The 24645-nt window shown below is 41.4% G+C and overlaps 3 protein-coding genes across 3 annotated transcripts; all 3 read right to left on the bottom strand. All coding sequences in view use genetic code 11, as the record gives it.

Moving 5' to 3' along the window:
* Nucleotides 1-472: 472 nt before the first annotated feature.
* EGR_09686 (Zinc finger protein) lies at nt 473-7779 on the bottom strand (the record flags this gene model as incomplete). The annotated part of the gene is made up of 17 exons (XM_024498935.1): nt 473-834; nt 2303-2389; nt 2487-2582; nt 3558-3753; nt 3872-4012; nt 4111-4226; nt 4264-4380; nt 4680-5069; nt 5144-5578; nt 5753-5839; nt 6217-6303; nt 6475-6561; nt 6653-6739; nt 6976-7114; nt 7182-7492; nt 7580-7648; nt 7722-7779. The coding sequence occupies 17 exons, from the start codon at nt 7777-7779 to the stop codon at nt 473-475; spliced, it is 2865 nt and encodes a 954-aa protein (XP_024346637.1).
* Nucleotides 7780-10839: 3060 nt separating this feature from the next.
* Nucleotides 10840-15390, bottom strand: EGR_09685 (ADP-ribosylation factor; the record flags this gene model as incomplete). The annotated part of the gene is made up of 3 exons (XM_024498934.1): nt 10840-11043; nt 11614-11738; nt 15138-15390. The coding sequence occupies 3 exons, from the start codon at nt 15388-15390 to the stop codon at nt 10840-10842; spliced, it is 582 nt and encodes a 193-aa protein (XP_024346636.1).
* Nucleotides 15391-23652: 8262 nt separating this feature from the next.
* On the bottom strand, nt 23653-24317 carry EGR_09684 (E3 ubiquitin-protein ligase HECTD1; the record flags this gene model as incomplete). The annotated part of the gene is made up of 2 exons (XM_024498933.1): nt 23653-24083; nt 24158-24317. 2 exons carry the CDS (start codon nt 24315-24317, stop codon nt 23653-23655), a joined length of 591 nt encoding a protein of 196 aa, XP_024346635.1.
* Nucleotides 24318-24645: the final 328 nt, after the last annotated feature.

The raw sequence follows: 24645 nt of genomic DNA, 5'->3' as shown, positions 1-24645 counted from the left end.
ACCTCGACGATAGATTCGTTGAATGAGATAACAGGCCCGTTCAGACTCCTCCCCCACCCCAAATAAGGAAACGTCAAAATCTTTAGGAGTTTAGCCTTTTTCACAATATGCGTGGCGATTATCATAGTAATATTAGTGGTAGCAGTAATAATAAATGAGTGTATTTACACCGCGAAAAAGGGTTTCATGTAGAAGGAAATAGGAGAGAGGAAACAGTGAAGTAAAGGGTACACCAGGAATGGGGAAGCGTGTATAAGTGGGCGCGTGTCCGTGCTTGCGTGCGTTCTATGACACCCAGTACTGCATCACAGCGTGTCTGTACACGGGGCAAAGGAGCGAAAGAGGCGCCTCCGACCACTTACTCACACGTACACACACTCAGATAGCATCCACAGAGAAAACAACTAGACAGACGTACTGACAGACACAGAGACAAAGTGTAGCCAAGGCAGAGAAAAATTGTGTGCAATAGTTATTCATTAGCGGGCTTGATCATGGTCACGGTGACGCTGGAGTTAGAGGTAGAGGAGGTGGAGGAGGCAGCGGCTGAAGGTGTGGAGGATTGAGGTGGAGCGGCAGGAGAGGAGGCTTTAGGAGTACCGCTGGGATTAGCAGCAGCAGTTGTGTTGACAACAGGAGCGGCGGCACCAGCACCACTCACGCCGCCTCCGCCACCAGCAGCGGTGCTGGCTACAGCGGACGAACCCGTGCCAGCTGGGAACTCCTCGCGCACCGCATTTAAACATTCCCACGAGATATCGGCAGGGGCTCGACTACGCATCCATGTTACGTATTCTTCCACCTTGTCTGCATCTAGTGCCTCTCTTGCGCGATCTGCAAAGCGATGCATTTCCTTCAGGCATTCATTATGTTACCCATGCTAACAGCTTTAACAAAGAGCCGCCATAAACCGCACCGCCGTTCGGAAACCACAACAATCTTGATTCATGCACAAGGACCGGTAACGAACGGATATCTTTGATAGGCGATTGAGAAGCAATTAACTGGAAACGCAGTGAAAAGGGTGAATAAATACCAAAAGTAGCTTGGTAAAGCTACTTTGCGATGTGCATTTTATCCAGAAATTTTGCTCTGTAACAGCCTTCAATGAAGAGTAAATGGTAGAAACTAACGTCTGCTATTAAGTATTACTATTGAAAGCAAAAATCTCGCGACAATACAAAACTATTCCGTGATTCCGACTCTTCCCACATAGATAAATGTATTCGAATACCGATGTGATGACTGAAGTAGAGGAATGTTGGCCAAAACTGCCGAGGACGGCCCTCAAAAGGGAAGTTATACAACAGAAGGCAAATCTGACTACAAAAGTTTTTCCAGTCTCGCACGATTTGACTATCAAGCTGGCAGAATAAAGTATGCATATGTCAACTGTGTCAGCAGTCAATTGACCCTTCTGTAAGCTCAAAACAAAGCGTTTTAAAGGCTCTTACGACTATCACTATATTTAAAGAGAAATCAGTGCAACAAGTTGGTGAATATTGTAGAGTAAAAGCACATCAAGGAAGAGTAACCAAAACTGGCAACCGTGGCATGATCGGAAGCACAACATCACTTGCCTTATATAATTCTAAACCCCTTGACTTCGTAATTGTTAACGACTTTGCTTGACAGAGCTAGTTTTGCCGCTCCATCACTTCTGTTGTAAAATTTTGACACAACAGATGATCACTTTGGACCTTAGAGGGGAAGCACGGAACTCGAAATATAAGTGATGATGACAATAAAAATTCTGAACATAGACGCCTTGCTATTTAAGTTCAAAGCAACAGCTCAAACAGCTCATATTTTATGCTATTCGGCTCTTTAAAGGATTGCACAACTTGACTGGAAACGCCGTAGAATCACGGCATTGAAACAATGCGCAGTCTTTCGTGCGGCAAATGAGCTTATTATGACTTTTGCGGGCACCTTTAATCAAATAAGGCATTTCGCTCGAATCTAAATAGCAAGACACAGTTAAAGCAGCTGTACTGATTTTAGGTGCATCACGCCGACTGAAAGTGCACGATCTTCATTTGTCAACCAGTAAATTCTGTGGAAATCAAGTATGCTACTTTTAAATTAACAGTAGTAAAGTGTCACTGATATACGAATTAGCAGTACTTTTCATGGCAAAATATCCTCAAAACAAATGCCCCAATTGACCCAAATATCTAACAGGTGGAAACAGTATGAACCCAAATAACGTTTAGCAGAAAATATGAAGTCTTTCTGAGCTCTTGAAAAAAATGCCACTTTTTAAAAAATGGACATTGCCAGCAACGCGTTGAGAGCTTACCCCTGTGGACGGCATTCAGATGGCGGTAGAAGTCCCATCTACGCACGAAGCCCTTGTGGCAGATTCGACAGGTATAGGGCCTCACGTCTACGGGGTGAGTGCAAAGGAAGACATACGCATGCGTAAGTACGCGTGTGTGAACGCAAATTGAAGGGCACGTGACAAGGAATTATGAGCCACTCACCCGAGTGAACCTGAATGATGTGCGCCTGCAGACTCTGATTGCGAGGATACACCTTGTCACACTGATCGCACGCGAACTGTTTTCTTGGTTTTGTGGCTGAAAGGGAAAGGAGGCGAAATGTTAAAAATAGAGGCTGACATCCATCAACCCCTCGTCTTAGCTATCAGGGGGGAAAATGGACTTTGCAAAGCCGCTGTTCGGTGGGTAGATTTGGAGATTAAAAACACCCTACTGACATGATCATGACATGATGATTACGTTACGATTTCAACGTTAGCGATTTGCTAAAGAACTAATCAAACTCTGTCTTCATCACTAAAATATGGGGTTATATATGTAGAAATAAAAAATAAGCGAGGAAACAGAAGACAATGCACCGCCTCATTACATGTTTTAATCTTAATCAGAGAAAAACTTGGTAAAAATGCCAACAAAAGGCTAGCTAAAAGGGTTTATTAAACAGCTTGAGAAAAAAACCATAAGCCTTTTAACCTATATGGGTAATCGTGATCTGATGAAGAAGTAATAGCTGCTGACAAATTAACCAATTCAAAGTAATTTGGGTGGAACTCCTGAGAATCAGATGTTTAGCGAATAATCGGCCAAAGTTTGCCAGCAATTAACTGATTATTAAACCATCCGAAATAATCCATTTTAATGTCAGGCAAAAATTGGTGCAATTTGTAGAAATATCAATAAAAGGAAGAGGTGGAGAAATTAAATGAGGAAAACATTCGCCAATGTCAATTCAACGGAGGCCACAGATATACTAGGATGTTTAAGTCACTTCTCGATAGCACACAAACACGCGCATAAACTATGGGGCGTAACAACGCACACACGCATACGCATCTGCACACACAAAAGCACATCACGCACATCTTAGCGCAAGTGCGATGTGCGATGTGTATTTTGCACATCGTAGGCTAGATGCACGCGCATCACGCAAATATGAAAACAATCGCACGAAAGTAGCAGCGGCAGGGGCTAATCTAGCACACGACGCACGCGCACAAGCACACAAACCAAGTCACACTGCGTGCGTGCATCACGCCAATACGTCTTACGCACGCTCACGAACACGCATCTGTGCGTACGCAAACCACCTGGTTAGCCCCGCACTGCGCATTGCGTTATCGACGCAAGCGACGCGCGCACACACGCACGCACCACGCAGGCACGTCCTTGCACCTAGAAGTCGTTGTGTGGGGACACAGAGAAGCAGGAGATGGGGAGAGCGAGAAGCTATGAAACGCGAAGGCGAACGCTAATGCGAACGCACGTACACACGCACACGCTCACTAGCTCATTCACTCAACGCCAAACTCTCGCGTTAACGCTGAATTGGTAATCCCAGTGGATAGTTGGACGGCCAGTTAGCCCACTTGCTCGCAGGCTAGTTTGCTCGCTCTAAGGCCAAAGTGTAGGAGGAGCGCGGGAACGAACGAGTGCACGCACCCACCGCCTTTATCGGCTAAGATGGTTTGGTCTGGAAAAAAATCGGTAATGGCAGTTCCACCAATTTGCTGGAACAGCAGAAATTAGAAGTTGTGAACAGATGTGATCCAGAGGATTGCGTAAGATGAGAAGAGGTCTACCACTCTCACAAAAAATAAATACGCACCGCACCACGCCGCGCACACGCGTCAGTGGTTGCACGGAGGCACGCAAACACCGCACGTGTGCAGAAGCGAGCAGAAGGTGGGTCGATAGGGAGGTGCGCACGCAAACACTCTCCCTCTGGCACGCACACATATGCGCACACTAACACACTCACCCGAACGCGCAATTCTCTCTCCTCGCCTCGCCAGCTTACTCCGGGTGCCTATATACGTGTGTGTGTGTACGGATAAGTGCGCACGACGCGCACGCAGCATGCACGACCCCTTTGACACTAAAGGAGACACCGAGGAGGCGCCAAACACTACTCTTTTGGGGAGTAAAGTGGAAGTGACCAATCTTCGTAATACCCTCCACGCTCCAGAAGGCTTGTACCTTTCACGAAGCGACCTGTAACCTCGCATTGGAATCAAATTCCAATAAAACCAAGACTATCGACCACTAGATCCTATCAAAGGATAGGGAAGTGAAACAGGCGAATACGTGCGATGGAATCCAATCAAGACGAATACTTCCAGAACACCAAAGGTCGGTTATTTGGTGAATAATAAGGAGGTCAAGATTCAAACGAACCTGTGTGCTGAAGTTGGCTAGTCGCCTGAGGCGGCGGGATAATCGAGATGGTGGTGCCCTGCTGCATCATATGCTGTGCGGGCGGCAGACCTAACTGTTGCCCGACCTGTTGCAGACGCTGCTGTGGCATGGCGTGGGGTGTAGCAGCACCAGCACCAGTGGATGTGGAGGGCGTGGAGGGGGTAGAAGATGCTGCGGCGGCTGCTGCAGCCGCCAACTGCAACTGGTGATGAGTGGCTGCGGTAGACGGGAGGAGACCTCCACCTGCTTGTTGGAAGAAAAGCGTCGGCATCATAGTGGCAGAGGGTAGCGCAGCGCCTCCTGGACCTGCTGCACTGACTGACGCCGCCGGCATTGGGACCGCGAAACGCGTTCCACCTGCCGCTGCCACTGTAGAAGACGACGCGCCATAAAACCAAATACCAAAGGTGTACAGAAGCTATTTGAAGTGTATATCAACCCACCGATACTGACAGAGTTTGTAGGCGCCTGAGAGAAGGCCGAAAACTGCAATGACTGTTGGTGTTGGGCAGCTGCTTGAGAAAATTGTGGTTGAACGACCTGGGTGACCTGATTCTGAGAGGTCTGGGTGTGCTGTTGAACTTGTTGCTGTGGATCCTGCTGCTGTTGTTGCTGAGCTTGTGACTGTTGACCTTGTTGTTGTTGCTGAAGAGTGGCCTGCTGCTGTAAGAGTTGTGTCTGCTGCAAGACCGGCTGCCCTTGTTGTTGAATAACCTGTTGGTTGTGCTGTTGTTGAGTGAGTAACTGATGCTGCTGAGTTTGAAGTAGCTGTTGCTGCTGGATCTGCTGCATCAGTTGATCCTGCGTCAAGATGGTTGCTTGTGGTGCCTGTGGCATTGTAAATACATTTGGCATTCCAGGCATTTGTTGGAGAGTGGCTAAAAGGCAACCAGAGGTTGCGAGGGTGCAGTCAAGCCTGCACAAAGCGCAAGGTATATTTCCCGGTAAACAATTAAAGCGTGAGAAGTCCACCGGAAAAAAAAGATAGCGGGAAGACGCATCAATGCACAGATCGCACATGAGACAAGGGCAGATAGAGAAAACAGATCTACCTTTGTGAACAGCAACCATGTGACGCTCCAAATACCATCGCTGGGGAAACCCTTTGCCGCAAGAACTGCACTCATAAGGTTTACTCTCTAAAAAGGGAGAAGTGAGAGAAGAGATGAGTTAGATGTGTGATAAAATAATGCACAGCACGTTCTACACTTTGTTCTACGGTGGAAAGGATCTACATTTGGAGTCACAAAAATAACTATCCTGACTACGAAAAAACAGCTTATTGTAACGGAAGCACAAAGCAAAACAGGCGGAGAACAGAACAAGAAATCGGAAATAATCCACGAGATACTATAAATCAGTAAGCAAACCCATAAACAGCGAAGAAAACGGGATAAACCCCCAAGGTACAATAAGGAAAATGGTATTTCGCCGGCCAACAAATGGCGAATATTCAAAAACAAGAACAGTGACACTTCGCTTCCCCATGCGGCGTGGCAATGCTAGTGAAACACACCTTTGTGAACGGAATTCCCGTGCCTTAGAAGATCGCATTTGCGAGCAAAGTCCTTCCCGCAAACCTGACAGTGGTAAGGCTTCAACCCTGTGGAGAGGAAAGCTCGAGTAAGCGACTTTATACGAACCAATTTATCAAACATTAATTATGTCTTCAGCTACTTGGAAACAGCAAAGCTACTCAGTGGTTAAGGCCAATTAAAGGAGGAAATGTTCAAAGCTAAGAACTGTAACTTCTTGGGATTGTGACCACACTAACCTTTGTGTAGAGCATTGATATGCATCTGCAAATTCTTCTTCTCCGCAAAAGCCTTGTTGCACAAAGTGCACGTGTAATCTTTAGAGTCTGCAGATCAGAGAAAAACATAAACAGATTCAGCGACAATTCGCGACGTGAGATAAAAGAAACACTACTTAGTGCCGAGAATGTAATGTACCTGCGTGAACAGATTTCATGTGACGCTTCATAACGGAGCGTTTGCAGAAGGCCTTTTGACATGTCGGGCAAAAAACATCGCGAATATCTATAAGGAAAAGTAACGATTGTTTCCTGTTAAGTCCATGCAGTTCTTTTGGCCCGGAAATCATAAGAGAACTTACTTTCATGTCTGCTTTTAATGTGATTTTTTAATAGAAAAGCCTTCGTGTAAGATTTTCCGCAGATAGTGCATGGGAATCTCCGCGTGGCTAAGTGTAAGAGAAGGCTCGTAATAGATTTAAGGAAAATGACAATAGCAAAAATCCCGGAAAAATATACTACCAGTATGCGCTATTTCGACATGATGACGTAAATCCAAATCCGTAGCGAAGTTCGCCCTACAAAAGGCGCATTCATGAGCTTGAGTAGCCACTGCAGGAGCTGAAGTAACTGCCGCTGTGACCACAACTGGGTCTTCTGCCTAGAAGAAGAAACGAAATATGACGAAGAGTCATTAAAAAGGGTTGAGAAGCGGTACGACGAAGTACTTTTTGAACCCCATCAAGACTTGCTTGAGGCAAATGCTGACTGGTAACAACAGGAGTACCAACTGTAACAGTGACGCCTTGTTGTGACTGCGCCACTTGTGCCTGTTGTGGGGTCTGTTGACGGGGAACTTGTTGTGGTTGCTGACCGCTAGTTTGAGCCGTCTGCTGCGGCTGCTGTTGCTGCTGCAGTAAGCCGGGATCTTGCGGTTGTCCCATCATAGGTTGTCCAACCACAGGATAAAGGACAGTGTTAGAATCATCCAATTTCAATCGAAGATAAACGTTATCACCGGGTTGCTGGAAGACAGTGCCTAAAATGTCGAAGAAGCGAGAGGTTTATGAAGGCTAAGATTGTGTGCATTGGAGGTAAAAGTAACTGTTTGTTAGGGCAACTCTACGGTCGTAGAGACGGAGGATATCAGACTCACCCTCAGTCAATTCAGTTATGCCAGTGCACTGCACGTAAACTTAACGAAGTGTAAAACATTTGACAGAGAAGAGCAGAAAATATGGCAAACAAAAAAAAACTCAAGTGCATACCTGGTGGCTGTCCAACAAGTATGTTCGAGTAGACCGGCGTGGGCGTCAATGTCGGCATGCCCTGTGAAGAAGGAAACCATTATAAATTTTGAGCAACATGAAGACAATCAACTGATAGTATAAACAAGTTAAAAAAAAAACTGCTAAACAAGAATTTACAAAGAGAGCTCACCAAATGCTTCAATAATCGCTGCACACAAATAATTACTAAATTAACAAAATTATTAGGCAGGAAAGAATGGCTTAAACTATCGGCAAGACAAAGTCGACTCACATCTATTGTTTTAAATGATGACGACAGGGAAGACATCAGGCACGATCAGAATTTCAAATCCACCACTACCAAGGAAAAACGAGATGCATTGACACACGTGCATAGGCAAATTACGAAAGCATTGATAAAAAGCTTAAGACAAAGCAGTAGAGATAGCCAAAGGTAACAATGACTTAGTATCATAATAACCATGAGATGTCGTCGAGGCATTAGGCAGTGGTAACCATCAATAATGGCATCTACATGACAGGACTTTGTAAATTATCCTCACAAAATATAGTCGTAGGAAACTAACATGTAACAAAGTGTTCTTAGTGAAACAAAACAAATTTCGGTAACCACCAAAACACCAACATCAGCGAGAAAACTTCACCTGTGGCGCAATGCTAAACAAGTCAGTAAAACACATTTTGATGCTAATACAGCAGTGAAAAATAAGTCTTTTTGCCAAATAGTAGGCCGTTTTTGAAAGCTAAAGTCCTAATATTTAGTATTTTGCTTTGCAAATTTGGCTTGCCAACCCCATTTATGTTTAATTCCTTTGGTTTTTTAAAAAGTCATCTGTAACCTAAAACTGATATCGTCTTTATAACTGATTTCTGAGACCCTTTAATCAACATATATTTAGTTTCCAATGCAAGAATTTACAATCAGTCAATCACTCAAGCTACCATTTTGCGTTTGCTCACTTTAGTATCCTCGCAACGTTATACAGTCTCATAAGCAGGACATGTTCCTTCGTAGCATTTTGGCACTTATCTTACCTGTATGCTTGACTTTTCTCCACTTCGCTGTCAGCTCATCATTTACTCTGTATATTGGTAATAAGTTCTCCAGGCCGGTGGAGTATTACGATTTTAGGAAAGGCGAGGGACTTTTCATTGGCGCCAGAGGTGAAGGAACCGAACTTGGAAGGGCAACCATTCTCGTGTTTATGCTTGATTGCCACAAGATAATGCGTAATACGATGGTGGTTTATCCCTCTGTATCGGTGAGGCGCCACTTCTTAACTTTGGAATTTGCCTTCTTGTACCTCGCTGGGTGGGCTGGCTTTCGGGCCATGCCAGTAGCCCAGACACCTTCTCTGTGCTGAATATATATTCTGCCCTAGTATTGTGTCCTTTTTCGTCTTCAGGGAAATCACGGGACGCTGCAAACGTCTAATAGGGATGACTGAATCTGCATGTCTGGTGCCTAACCTTGACCTTTATCCCGGCCTTGTGCTCTGTAAAAAATTATTCACACTAGAAAGTGCTTATTATGGAATTACTTGCAGAACCTTATGTGAAAAAGCTAGCTGAGCTAACACGCAGTGCTTCCTCTGTATGTCCACTAACCGTGTAGAAGTCGAATAGACTGCAGGTTAGGACCGAAGTAAAAGCGAATTGTCAGGGAGGAATGGATGAGGGGTTTTAGCCCCTTGAAGATGCCTCAAATGTAGTTTGTTAGGTGCATCAGTGAGTGCTTTTCCTATTAGAGATTAAGATCTGGGGTCCAATCTTTAGAAAGTTTTTTTCAGTCGCCAGTGGTATACAGTTCATGAATCCCCCTCATATATAAGATCAAACTCTAAGTGTTTATTCCCCTGCGTAAGAATTTAACAACAAAACAGAATAGTCATTAAGCGGAGTGCCAGAGACGGCCCCCAAAAGAAGAGGCTGTGTAGTGAATTGACATTTGTTTAAACTGTGATACTGCCTAGCCTTTTCATTCCCCCCTTAGAAGTCCTTTCGCTGGTTAGCTTGGTCCACCGTCCATTCCAGCAGTCTTCCATCGCATTTTGGACCTTAATAGTAAATCCCCTTACTTGTGGATTATATTACGGTCTCGGGAAACCTCTAGATTTACGGAACACATCAATGCAAATGCAAGGAAATGCCTGACGTCAGTTGTCGATTTGGAAGTTTGAAGGTTTTAATGGGGTAACTTTCCGAGGGGAATATTGGGATCCATCTACCAGTTTCTAGGACATTGTTCCCTGGTTTTGTTAATGGCTCAAGCTTAAGGCACATTACTAGGATTATGATTTGCACTTTCTAAGGCTAGGGTCCATAATGAATTCAACTATGTGTATGGGTATGCATGAACATGAGTCTTGATGGGATTCTGTTGCGAAAGCCCTGACAGACTGGTGCCTCGTTGAAATAATTGGCAAGAGTGAGAAGACACAGCACCACAATGGCGATTCAACCCCGAAAGGACTTTATAATCACAGCTGAAATAACTGCCGGTCAGCAGCTTAGTAGTAAATCCCATAGTTGTGCAAAGTTATTAATTAGCATGATATCTCCGTGTGATAGTACAGACTAATTGAATCACATCTGCGTCGAGATTTTTGAGGTGCATTTCACTGTATTCTTCTAAATCAATTGTAGCACTGAAGTTAGAAGTATGCGCAAGGAGACCAATTCTCTTTCCACAGAATCGAAACGTGACAGCAACTACATTCTATAAAGAGGTAATAATTATGGTGCAAAGCAGCATTGTACTTTTTAGTAAATTAAAGCTTGTTAAAGAGGGATAAATATTTTGACACTTGCTAAGTGAACTTGGATGTGACTATGATTGACCGTGCTGCTTTATCTTATCCAACACTAGCCATAAACAATGACAATTACTTAATTTCTGAATCAATTGACAGAATAACTTATGATTTAACACATTTATTTAAAATAACCGAGAAAGTGACGAACGAAAAGTCAAAAATTTCCTGTAAAAGGGAGGTCTGCGTCGATATAATTAAAATAGCCACTCTAAGTAGTTCCACTTCTCTGCGCTAGTGTGCTGCTTTGCCCGAGGGGCCCGAGAGCATCCGTTTTGCTGGCAGCCGAGGGCACCCCGGCATCAGCCTGTGGGGTGATTAATAAGGGAATTGGTTTTCATTATTTTTTTCTGAGGCATTAGCTCGTCGTAAAGCCATCCAATGCCCTCGAAAACCCCGGCTCCTGTCAATGCACAAGTTGGCTGCAGGTACCAGACGTGACCACGCATCTTTTTAACCTCCAGTATCTCCATGATTTGACTGACAGGCATTGCGTATATGAGGTCCTAAGGTGAAGGTTTTGAAGTACACAATGATTTGAGTGCATCAGGTACACAGATTTGCTTAGTCAATTCTAAAATGGTAAAAATCACGATTGAAGAGTGATATCTGGTTAAGAATTAGGTGGATCTTATTCGCCAGTAAATTAAAAAATTAGAATACAATCCTTACCACAATTGTAAGATTGAGGATTACTAAGGTAAGCTCATTTTACCTGGCAAGTGGAAATGGAAATGTAAATAAAATAAGCTCAGAGAAGTTCAGCCCCGTCTTGAATAGTTAGACAACAAATGGAAAATTACTACCAGTGTCCTAATTAAAGCAAAGGACTTCCAAATTCATGCTTACAATCTTGATGTCTCTGGATTAATTTAACACATAGACCATTGTGTTCGTCTCTGGGTAAAGAAGGGTTCGCAAAGGTCATTCGAGCACCTAAAGATGAAATTTCAATCACCACTTCCACTATTGCAATCAGGAGTAGGAGCAAAGTAGGAAGAGCAGTAGTTAATTCATTTTTTGATGGGCCCACATACATTAAGTATTTTGGTTTGTATGCGGGAGCGGAAACTCACCTGCTTGTTGGCCAATATAAGAACACGGACACCGCGCAATTCTGCGCTTCGAAGAATCCCGTGGATGGCGTCACGTGCTTCGTAGATTCTGTCGTAATCACCACAGTCCACTACGAAGATGAGAGCTGAAGGAAAAATGAGCAAATAATTTATTGAATCCGAAATCTAGCTATTGTTTCACTGATCCATTTTGTCCAAAGTGTAAACAAAATTGCTGTTAGAATGGTGGCAACCAGAAAATACGAAAGTTGAAAAGTACAGTCCAACTTGCAGGGTCATTAAAGGTGGGTTTTTGCTTCCGCATTCCAGAAGTCTAAAGAAAAGTCAAATATTTAATTTCGCCTTGAAGTGGGAGAATTCTTGTGGGATTTTCGCGCTAGGATTATTCGTTACGCTAGGGAGGTTATTTAAATCGACTCTCAATTTGATGGTAACATGGAAAGACTAAAGAAAACATCTCTCATAAAATGTACATTCCGTCAAGTGATGGGTGCGATAGTTCAGTCTAGAGCTGAACACACTTTTAAACCGGATTCAAAAATATCAATCTTCTATACTCAACGAGCGAGCATGCTTGAAAAATTGGTCGCCTAGCCCTGTTTTAAAGTTAACACAGACATGTCAAAAGCTTTGAGACGTGCACAGAGGTAGATCAAGTAAGAGTTCATTGCGATTTTTCCTATTTTCTTAATATTTTTTTAAAAAAAAGAACAAGTTATTTAACCGGGATTTATAAGGTCTGTAATATTTCAGAGCACTGATTTTGGCATTTATCATTCTCATGAACATTTTCTGGGCTAATCGAAACCTTCTAAGCGTCGGAGGTTTGTCTCCTAGTTAAGCAAGCACTATCACCGTTTACAAGGATATTGAGAATATAATCTGAGAAACATCCCTAAAATCACTTATCAGTATTTATAATATAGAGTACTCTGCCAAAATAACTAATGGAAGATGTCAGTAAAAACGATTCGGTGTGTTGAGAAGGAAAATGAGTGTAAGGCAGACCGAGAGAGAGAGAGAGCAGAGTGAAGCAGACCCAAATGATGTAACATTAATAACATAGATAAAAAAATTATAACCAACGCACTTAGTCTTTGTATGCATGCTTACCGTTTCGAGAACATTGTAGTCCGTCACAGTATAGGCGGAAGCTAAGCATGTGCCTCCCAATTTCTTCGGTGGAATAGCAGTAATTTATGTATCAGGGTGAAATGTTTTGGAATAATATTTGAAACTTTAAATCAAGACTTAAAATGGCCAATGAGACCCTAGAGAGTAAATGAAATAAATCGAAAAACAATTAACCTATCTAGAAGTTAGATCCTGCTTTACTTCCTACCATAATGGTGTAAAATGATTAATAATTTGAAGCAGTTCAGGACAAACTACATGCCGATGTTAAGGCAAATCCTAATTTATAAAACTGGATTGTTGCCTAGATTTACGCTACTTATGAAAGGGAGGAGACATAAGTAGTTATGTGTTTGTTAAGGTGAATTCCATAAATTTAGGTCATCCTTTGGATTAACCTGATTGCTTATAGAAAAATTAGAAGAAAATAACTGGTCAAAATGCAGACAAAAATAACTTAAAATGTTAATATTATATGTTTAGGCGATGTTTTAATCTTAAAAATGCAAAACTCTCTACCAACTTCGGGCTCATTTTGAATACAAGACGTAAGTATGGGTAAACAAGCTGTGTTTAATAATTTAACTTCAAATTTCACACATGTATGATATAAAGAATGCGTATGTACTCAAGTAAATAAATGGGACACGGTGCGCAAATAAACCCTGTTCACAACGTAGTAAGGTTGGACAATGATTTATTGTTGGCAGCTCAAAGGAGGCAATATTAAAGCAAACGTCATCATAGTGCTTCCATGTTATCAGCGTTTGTTTGTGAGAAAAGGTCAGTTTACTTCTTTCCCGTGACAGAGCAAACATCTTCGGCCCTCCCCCCGCGATGGGAAGACAAACTCTGCTCCCCCACAAGGCTTGATGACTTGCAAATACCGCACCGCTAGTCAAGTTCAAGGCGTCATCCTCTACATTCCCTTCCTATTATAGGAGTATGAAACTAGAAGTGGAAGAGAGAAAGGCAGAATCCATTGCATCCATATGTACAGTTTTATTGTCATCTTGTTTCGGACGTATTAGTAGTAGGCATCAATAAGATGGAAGATTATTAAAGTTGTAACAGAAGATGGGAAAAGTTGATTCTTCGCAATTCCCAGTTTATAATCATTCACTGATTTTGGAAACTTAAAGTATTCGTCGTTTAAATTGCCACTGTGAAAATATCTCAGCGTTCAATAAATATTGGAACTGCTGCGGTACGCAAAGGGAAGAGAGCTTTCTGAGGCGATTGGAATATCTCCAATTAGAAATACGCGTGATGAGGGTAATTTGGCGGAAGAAGTTTGTTCTGCTGCCTCAATTATGCGCAATCTATGTGCACAAACATTTATCAGAGCACATTCCCAATGGGTTATTAATTAAATCTCCGAGGCACGTGATGCATTATTTAGGAGCAGGTGGCAATCATGGCAAATTATGCGTCCACAAATCATTTAGTAGTCAGGTTATGATTGTTCCGGTGCGTAGGAGATAGGTCTTGTTTTGACCGTAGAGGAATACCTTTGTCGGGGTGATTGTTAGGTAGCAAACATTAGTCAAACTATCGCCAGATATAGAAATATTGAGCACTATTTTATGAGTGGGTGGGGTAGAGTTAAGCCGTTCAAAAGTACAAATATTTATTTCGTCAAATGAGCAAAATGTGAATATTTTTAGTGATTATGGTTACCTTACAGTCGTATAGGTAATTCTTCTGCTGATTTTTACTTCAAAATCATCATTTCCTCCAAAAGTATGCACAGGTGCCTTTTGTGGTAAGGTTACTCAGAAGATCCCGAAGTGCATTACCTGCCGCTAACAGAATTATTATTTTGTTTTTCTCAGCGCTGCTTTTGATTTCACATTGTAGGATTTTGAGTTGCGCAGTAAACTAAAATGCATTTAAAGAAATGCGGAATCGATGAATCACGGTTTTCGATTGATTAATGCTTGCGATAAATAGGTGCTGTCCATAAAAACTTCCAGTATTTTTTCCTGAAAACTTGAACTGCCACAATTACTATCCATACAAGGACACCAAAAGGCATCCTATTCAAAAACCCTAAGAATCAAAATAATCGGGTATGTCATTATATTTTCTTCCAATTTTCCTAATTAAAAGGGGGTTTTCCAGTAGAAAAGAGTGTTTTTAAATGAAAACGTATCTAAAAACATGTTATTCGCGCACAAACAAACAAATTTGCATTTCTGAAAATCCCTAGTTCCATTAATTCCAACTTTTAATTTATCAGCTATAAATGAATTGCTGAATATTCATTGTTAAGAAGGAAATTTTCAATTTTCAAGAAGGCATGTTAATCTTTTCCTAGTGTGCTATATCTGTCAATTGTACCTTCTCTAGATATTTAGTCCATTAAATATTGTTCTAATGGTTCCCACCTTCAGTATATTGGTAGAAGTGCCTCCACAAAGTCTTAGGCTGCCAAAAACCGCCAATGTCCCAGGATCGGATGTAGAGCTCCCTGTAGTCCACAGTGTCCACCTGGAAGTGCCTCACGGGCTCAAATGAGATGACATTACCGATTTGAGCCAGAATAGTCTTTTTGCCCCCATTATCCAGGCCAAGCATGAGAACCCTTATCACGGGTGCCTCAAAGAGGTAGGTATAAAGGAGGCAACAGCACTGGCCCATCGTCTGAACATAAAATAATAAAAGCATAAAGAAAATGAAACAAGAATCCCGGATTATTTACCAAAAATTCAGTATACTGAAACGCCATTTATCATTGTAGATTACATAGGAGATTTTGTGATCAAGGTGACTCACTCGGCTTTGGATGAAAGCCTAGCAAATATGCAGCCTACATGAGTTAAAAGATATACACAATTTCTGTACTTTATATAGAGAAAGCATGATCAAAGTGTTTCTCCACTGAGTCGAAGGTTGAATCTCAATGCAAAAAGCGTTACTTTATTTGAAACAGCTGTATGACATTTAGAGAGCTTTAATAGTCGATGGCTGATTTTTACATTTCTTTTTAATTGTGTGTCTAAGGTTGAACCGGAAGATTAGTCTCCTAAAAATTTTAAATAAAGTGTTATATTCATGGGCAAATAACTCTCACTGACTCATTGAAACCTTCCCAACACTTCTGTATAAACTGATGCTTTTCAAAGTAAACCAAGCGAAAACAGATAAAGAACTGTTTGTATGTCTAGACTGCAAGGCAATGCAGTAGTAAGTACTAGTCTTCTAGGAGAGGATTTTGGTGTACAATCAAAATAGTGAGCAGAGTAGACACTAAAACCAAAAACTGTTAGTAACTGAAACTACTGAGCTACTTCAACTGTTGACTTTAGAGAACAGGTGAATAAATTAAGCGGCATGAAGACTACCATTCCAAATAATAGTAAATGAGTGATACGAAAATTGGATGCAAATATTTTCCCCTGCAACACCGTAAAACGAATTCCAAAGAAACTGTTTTTTTAAAATGTAATGATAATCAAATAAGATTATGTGAACGAATAAGGTGGGTACTGAAAAGGCCACAAACATTCTTTATTTCCCCAATCGGACTACAAATCGGTGGAAAGTGTTATGCGGTATGATTGCTTTGCTACACGGGACTGTTTGGAAGTCTATTTCCAGCAAATAGAGCTCCGTCTTTCACATTTCCTCTGCTGTATTTTCAACTCGAGGTACCTTTGATAGGTAAAAAATCAACCAAAATCTACAATATTAGTAGTTCACCACCTAGGTTAATGGATGCTTAAAGGTGCAAGAAATAATGATATATTGCTATGCCTTATGTGCTTAAAAGTGATTTCCCTTGGGAAGCTATTTTTTGAAAGGAGTCCAGAATAATCAAGTGAGGCATGCAAGCACTTTTCAAGACAGGCACAAACATGCTCGCGTGTTTGTACCCATAAAAGCATATCTGCAAAAATACAAAGTCATTTTGCCAATCACTTCGCCCATTTCTCCTTCCAGTGTTGCAGCATTTTGTAAACATTTCCGGTGATTTTCAGTGGATACCGTCGTAAAACCAGACTATTGGTTTGCCTGAGTTTGTGTTAAGTGCTTCGTTTGCTTTAAAGTCACACTCCATTTCCGACACTTTAGGGGATGACAGTGCCTTCACTTCAAGAACTTTTCCTTGGTTTTATTTGTTTGTCCCAAACCTGGTCTTCTACTTGTATACCTTGTCTACAGTCGGCGAATTTTCTCCATAGGTATCCAAGTTGGTAGGTAGCATCGATTAAATAAAGTTTTATGCAAATAAAGGATCACACCTAAGAGATTTAAACGATCGAAAAGACTATTTCATGATTTAGTCCGTAAAGTTATTGTTCTTAAAGAATTCTTGGATTTGACATGTTCAATCCCTATATCCTAGGAAGAATTCAAGTTGAAAAGTGCAGGATAGAGGAGCCATGCCATCTAACTAAGGAATTCAATCTAATACTTTTGTTCATATAAAGGTGCAGAGGGGAATTTTCTACGTGCACTGTAAATTTCTGTTTGTTGGGTGAGAATTCGGATATGAAGCGGTCTCTCCCAGCACAACTAATCCAAACATTCCTTGGAAGGTTGTTCTTGCAAGGAAGCCTGTCTTGATTAAAGCAAACCAGTAAAGCAGCTCTCATTACTCGAATGCACGAACGTTGGACACGGATCGACAAGGGCTTGAGCCCGTTTTTGAAAAAATAGTGGAGAAGTTTTGCATAAAAAACCTAAAAAATAAGATTTATTTATTTAGACAATATTTCAGTTGTTTATTGAACGATGTTTTGTTTTTATTTAACGCGACTGTATTTCTCTGGGCGGCCTGGCCTCCAAGCCATGACTACAGCCCCCCACCCCTTCAGGACGTAAATGCTACTTATTCTACTCTAGTATTATATCCTCTCTCATCTACAGAAGTCTCGGGGCGCTACGTTTATGCTAGATTATCGAATTCAAACCTTAAAGTATGAATAATTATTAGCTAAATTATTTGTTATTACATTGCGGATTATGGATTATCATGCACCTAGTTCAAGAAGGGTGGAGAAAATGTTTAAGTACAATGCATTCCTCTGTAAACATGAAATTATGCGGTGATCTTTTAGATGTACATTAGTCAGAAAGAAGGCTATAAGCAATTGTTCGTAGTCGGTTATTTATCACTGACCGAGTACTGCCTACCTCTTAGACAGAGAAATATAGCTATCGTGTAAGACCTAACAGAATAAATTACACACTTCATAAAGGGAAAACCGAAACGTTTAATCCGTAATTTCTTTCCACTAAAGTAATTTCTGCCCTAGTTATTGCGGCAATTTGCACTAAAGTTAAATCTCCTCATTTTAAAATGAGACTCTGACTGGGGGTGGCGCCAGTAGCTTAAAATGAGAATTAAATCTCTCTACTACGTATACTGCAATGCTGCCGGTTTCAAGACTTCTTATAATCTACCAGCTTCACATATTTATCCTTTGATTTACATAGCAAGCCTATTCCTTTACTAATTCCAGAAGGAACTCTTTTTAGTCACTTCAGAAGGCAGAATATGAACGACAATTAGTCCGTCACTATGACGATATTCACTGATTCGAGGACTCCTCTTGTTATTTGACATTTTATAATAAAATAGTGACTTAATGGAAATGTAAGTGGAGGGTAAAACTTTGCGCTGGAGCACGAGCCTCGGTTTTTGTCTACATGTTACTCATCTGTTCTACAGGCGCATTTATTAAATAACTAAGTGACAAGTAGATAGAAGTAACTGCGTGGTTAAACTACTGCCGCTAGATGAAATGATGGTAGTTGTATTCAAGTAGAGATAAAAACAACATATTTTGTGATTAAATCGTATTGACAAATTCCATTTGCTAAAGAACTATGAGAGATTTGTGGGTGTTTAAAAATTACCTCACCAATTCGTTTACACCAAAATATGGACACATCCGTAAGTAGAGCTATTGAAGGGATGGGGGATTTGCAATTGCCTTGCCTAATTAAAAGCATGTATTTGTGGATTTATTTTTATGATATCATTTTCATAAAAGATTAACGGAGGTGATAAATATTGAAGATAGGCTGTGATTCATTAAGAAGAAAATTTAATGAAGAAGAGGACGACACATCAGAATAAGAGAATGAAAATTTTTATTGTGAATAAGTAGGGAACTACTGCCTTACCGACCCTGTGCTTGACGCAATTTCCTCAGAAATCACGAGATGTACGGAAGTGGATAGCGATTTTGGATGCTGACAAGACGATAGATGGGGAGAGGGACAGCGACATGGCTTATTAGGTGGTGGTGTTGACGATGATTCGTAGATATTTCACCACTACAGCTAAGAAGGTAGAAGAGTGCGAGAGGGAAAGTAACTCGCCACCTCCGCCCCACCGCACGAATCCACCAATCCGTTGATTGGCCGCTGTCCAGGGAATTCCACCATCTGCAATCGCTGCTGCTGCTGTAGCTGCGACCATTGATGTGGCTGGTGTTGCTGTCTTACAAATCAGCAAGCTCGAAAATTGTAGTATATTACGCTACCAAGACACATGGAAGCGTGAACGTGAGTTCGTGCTTCATTATGACAGTGTCGGCTTCATGACTTTCGACTACAAAACCACTTTGACTGCAATAGCAATGGCAACAAAAACCACCTGTGTCGGCCGAGTTCATATTAGCTGATCTAATCATCTTTGTTGAAACTAAACACCTAAGTTGATGTAACAATACTTATGTCGTCTAACAGATTGATAGAAGCACATGTGTTAAGGTACCTACGGTAATCAACTTAGTCATTTTTGACGACTCTTACGTGAATTAAAAAGCACGTATGCTTTTTTAACATGTGTATATATATTTAAAACTATGAAAAAATAAATTAAGACTTTGCTTGTAGAGAAGTGGAAAATCGCATACATAATAATCCTGCTAAACCAGAATGCGTGGAAACGGTCCAGTCTGAACTTGCAGTTGTACGAGGTTCAAAAGCGCTATTATTAACAATATTGTACCTAAATCAAATATTTGAGAATTCTTTTAAAGTAAGTATTATCATGGACTTAAGTAGTTATTGCAGTTGCAACCAAGAAACCGTTTGTATTTTCTGACCAAGGATAAGATTTTCTCATCCCTTGTTACAATTCATAATGAATTTGCAATGCCTTGCTAGTTTATTTAACTTTGCATTTGATTAGGCGGGCACTTGAGTCACCACAGCTTCTACTACTACTTGGCGACATGGCCTCCGGGTAATGTCGGTGGCCTCAGCTCTGCCATGCTACTGTGGCATCTTACAACTTCTCAGGGAAGACTTGTCCACTACAAATGAATAATTATCTAATGCGATAAGATAGAAAAAAATATGTTTTTTTGAGTGATATAATAGGAAATGAATGAGAAGCACCAACATGTATCTAATACCGAGCTACGAGTAGAAGTGCTGGACCCATAGTTGTCGTTGCGATGCCAGTTTGCTTGCAAATACCCTTCAGGTGAGAAGCGGCCAATTTACGCGAAGGAGGGGATACCTTTAACACCTGAGGAGGAGACGAACTCCCATCCTCGTTAAGCCTTGACAACCTGCCAACTCTCGCATCACTGATCAGATAAAGATGTCATCCTCTACGTTCCAAGGATATAAAATCAGAAGGATGAGTGAGCACATTTAGCTACTTTTTATGTGTAAAGTATTTTGTCATAAAAGTTGCTACAATATCTCACTAAAAGAGCAGTAAAATTAAACAGTTGCCAAAAAATGTTCTCTATTAGATTCTTGTAAATGCTGATGGACAGTTATCAGGAAATAAATTTTCTTAGGTAAAAAGTAGGCAAACTGGATTAAGATTTGCTTTCTACCCCTCTACGGTTAACATCGCTACTGGCACAACTCAGTAGTATTTACACAATAGTCCTAATAATAACACACTCGCATGGTTGTTTTGTATGGCCATTATCAATAAACTGAATAAGTGAAAGACTAGCATTGTAAACAATATGACCTGACTCCCATATTGGTGTTGTGGAGACCAAATTGTCACCTTAGCTGATCTCCGCTACCGTAGCACTCTGTGATTGGCTCTTAAGCGTCGATCACGGCAAGCGTATCGGAATGACTTGTAGCTAAACGGAAGGCAGGAACGAAGTTTGTGCACTAACTTTTATTAATGTTGATTACGCCTTTAAGATTCCCAAAAGTTATTTAATGTATGGGTTTGGACTCGGACTGATATATTTCACTAGATCCCTGACCACATTAGGTGCGTAATCCAGGAGTCATATACGAATGACGATCTGTCAGGCTAAGCTATGCAAGAACGAAGCGGTTTAGGTCATAGAGACATCCGTGCAGTTATCTCCAGCACGCCTGCTTTCCGGCTGAAATAATTCGTTGGATTTACAGTTAAATGACCCCCATACCCTGTCACCTTAAACGCAGTATCAAGACAACCGATTTCATGATTATATACTTTTCAGCTATCTGTGTGATATTTTACACTATTTGTAGCCGACTCTTCAAAGCAGCATAAGGAAAATATCCCGCTTGCTCAAAATTGGCTTTCAATCCTATCTGCTCCTTACACCACCTTCAATAAAAATCATCAACCTTGTGCTCAGTATTTTAGACCCTACAGCATCAATGCAAATGGATCGACGCCCTCTCGAGCTACCTCCTGATAGTGATAGAGCTAGCTACTAATCCAACGAGTTAAGAAATTCTTTAATTAACGAATTTAATGTTGGTAAAAGTGTCATGAGAAATTCCCACATTAGCCGCAGAAATTCTACATCTTATATCTGTGTTCTTCATTTCAGTTTGGTAAATTGGTGATTGGAAAATCAGTTTTAATGGATGAAGCACCACATGCGTGAGCATGCTGGGAAGAAATTCGAGCTACACCCCGCTTGAAAAGGCTATTTTAATCATAGATGGTTTGGACCGGAAGCGTACATTAACGCTAATTTGGGAATTATAATAAACAATTTGAAACTAGCTGTCATTAGTACCTTGGTTCCCTCCCCATATTTTCATGGCATATCTACTAGTTCCTCTTACTAAATATTCATTAATCAGAGGCCATGAAATATTTATAATGCTTTGAAAGTTTTTTATCCCTTTGCTTTGCTCCGTGGACACCTAGGAGTCTGTCATTGTACATTCGCTAGGTGGTGTGGTCTCCAGATCATCCCAGCAGCCTCTCGGCCCTTCCGTATGTCAGTGATGTATTTTCTGTCCTTTCATCTTCGGGAAAACCTCGGGTGCCTAAGATTTGTGGCATTGAAAACCAAACCCTATCTTAGAAGACAACTACCCTGATTCCTATGGTTGAATTCTAAACATTAGTGTGACAGAGGGGCATATCCTGCGGATGAGGAAAATCAGTATATGCTCCTAACAGGTTTGGAAATGACGCGTACCTTTGACAAATACCCCAGTCCTGTGTTTTACAGAAGTTCTCTTAGCAACTAAGGCGGCACATGTTGTGAATTATCTGTAAAAGTTTGTTGTGGAGGTGTCTACCGCACCTGTATAAAGGTATCAATTGAGTAAACACGCGCTACCTCCTCCGTTTCTCTATTAGCTAAATAAAACCCAGATAGATATGGCTGAGGGGTGCTGAAGTGTTAATAAAGTGACAGGGGTGGACAGACGTGGCACTTTATGCCCACAAAATTATATCAAATCCCGTCTTTTATTAAGTGACGGCTAGCGACAAAAATGCCAGATAGACGGCACAGTACTCCTTCTTCCAATACATTCCTTTAACAGGACGAAACTCCAGATCCAGTAGAGTTGCCAAGCAGAATCGGTGACGTTGTTGTCAGTTATCCTCTCAGTTGCAAGCAAATTTGATGACTGGTGCGTTGTGATGCCCATCAAGGAAGGTTGACCAAGGGGAGCGCAAGAGAAGACGCTCAAGGGGAGAGCATTGTAGTATTTTATGTTTGTTTAACTCTTCGCTTTGTTAACACGGCCACTTAAGGCCCCAATATCGTACAGCAGTCTCTCGGCCCTTCTGTACGTCGACAGTACATTCTGTCCTAGTATTATGGCCGCTTTCATCGGGGGTGCTACATATTATCTCACATGTCCACTCCCACAGCCATTGTTGTTTATTACTTTTATCAGATTTAAGTAATTTTCTGTAAATGTATTTCATACTATGCAGATTAAGAGGGAGAAGGTAAGTGGAAACCTCGTCACCACTACTTACGGAAGTCTTCTTAGTGTGATGAGAAATCATTTCATTAACTTCACTACTGCCTCTTTACGGGTTTCATTTAATTTAGATCCTTATATTATAGATGAAGCAGAAAAACAGCCAGGAGAGCGCAAAGGGTGAGGATCAAAGCAGAACCGTACTTGTTTTGGTCGTATTAATTACTACGCAACCACTTCCAGACCTACGCAGTTCGGACGTCACGGCGCCTTGCCAACGGTCTATTTGGATACGTGCATGCGGCTGTCTTCACCTGCTTGATAACAAAACATGTTCTAGGGTAGCTTGGCATCGAGTGTATAACGGCTTACCGTCACTTCTAACTGGTTTGTATGCAATACGATTATACAACAGAAGGGGGTGGGACTAGTTAAGGTTTTTAGTTTACCGAATGATGCTTCCATTCTGCAATCTAACAATCTTAGCGACATCCTATCCCACTACTCATAAATTATCATCAGGTTTCGGATTACGGGTATATCGCTCTGGATGACATTAACTTACAGGCAATAGAGTTTTCCTTCACAAAAATGTCATTAAACGTCAACCATGTTAGGATGAATGTTAACATTCTTCAATCATTTTAAAATAAACCACTAAGATAGGTGTGAAATACAAAGAATGAAAACAAGTTTGGACAGCAAAATGCACAATGGTTCCATCATAGTATGAAATGGTTTTGGTGTGAAAGACATGGAGGCAAATATCTAAAATCCATACAGATGAATTTAGTTGAGATAGAATCCTGTTTGCTCCATCGCCGTCGTGAGATAATGACGTAACTCCTCCGCGCTTGAATATTCTGGCAGTTTTAAGTAATGTGCACAAGTGTTTACGCTGGGATAGGGTCCCTCTCTGCGGTCTTTGCAAACAATTCGCAAACGTGGATTAAGGTTCTTCAAGCCACCCACTGGAAGACTTGAGGAACCGCTGATAAAGCGAAGGAATTTACGTCTCTCCCCGGTGTCGAAGGCTACTAAGACATCGATTAATAGGAGGAAGGCGGGAGAGGACTTAGTATAGCCCAGAATGGGCGATGTGTAGGCTAGGAGCTCTTCCCGCGTCCACGAGACTCCTGAAGCGCCACTGATAAGATGCCCCACTTCGGTACTGGTAAAGACAGACAACCAGTTCATTGAAAAAACGCGCTCAAGACCAGCTAAAATGAATTCATATAAAGGTAAGGATCACGGGGCCACACACAAACATCGATACCAGTACCTCAAAATCTACCTTTAAATGCATCCATTTGAGCTCTGATGCCTTTGTCCAAACAGTATTCCAACGTTCTGCGAATATAAACTGTGAAGTTCTTATTGGATATTGGCTCTGCGGGCTCGTCCTTGATGGAAGTACTGGGTGACTCCCATGGGTAAACGTCCAGCAACTTCATTTTCAAATTTTCCGTCCCAAGCTGTTAAAAGAGCATAAGTGAAGAAACTGGTGAATACCAGTGATGAGCATTCAGATGACTTATTAAACTACTCGTTCATAAATGGATCAGAAATCGAAAAGAAAAGTCCTTACTGTGGATTGGGGTACGAATTCCATACTAATGCAGAGGTCCTGCACAGTACAGCCAAGCATTTCGACACTGGCTTCATCTAGACGCCGTTCAAGACAGAAGTCACCCTTTAACAAGTGCACCTCACGAATGGCCTTGTGGATGGTGCGAAGGCGTAGCAATTGCCGAAAGAAGTTGGCACGCTCTGGTTGAATGG

This window comes from Echinococcus granulosus (genome assembly GCF_000524195.1).
Source record: "Echinococcus granulosus chromosome Unknown EG_S00161, whole genome shotgun sequence".
Classification (NCBI taxonomy): Eukaryota; Metazoa; Platyhelminthes; class Cestoda; order Cyclophyllidea; family Taeniidae; genus Echinococcus; species Echinococcus granulosus.
This window is presented reverse-complemented; position numbering and strand designations above follow the sequence as displayed.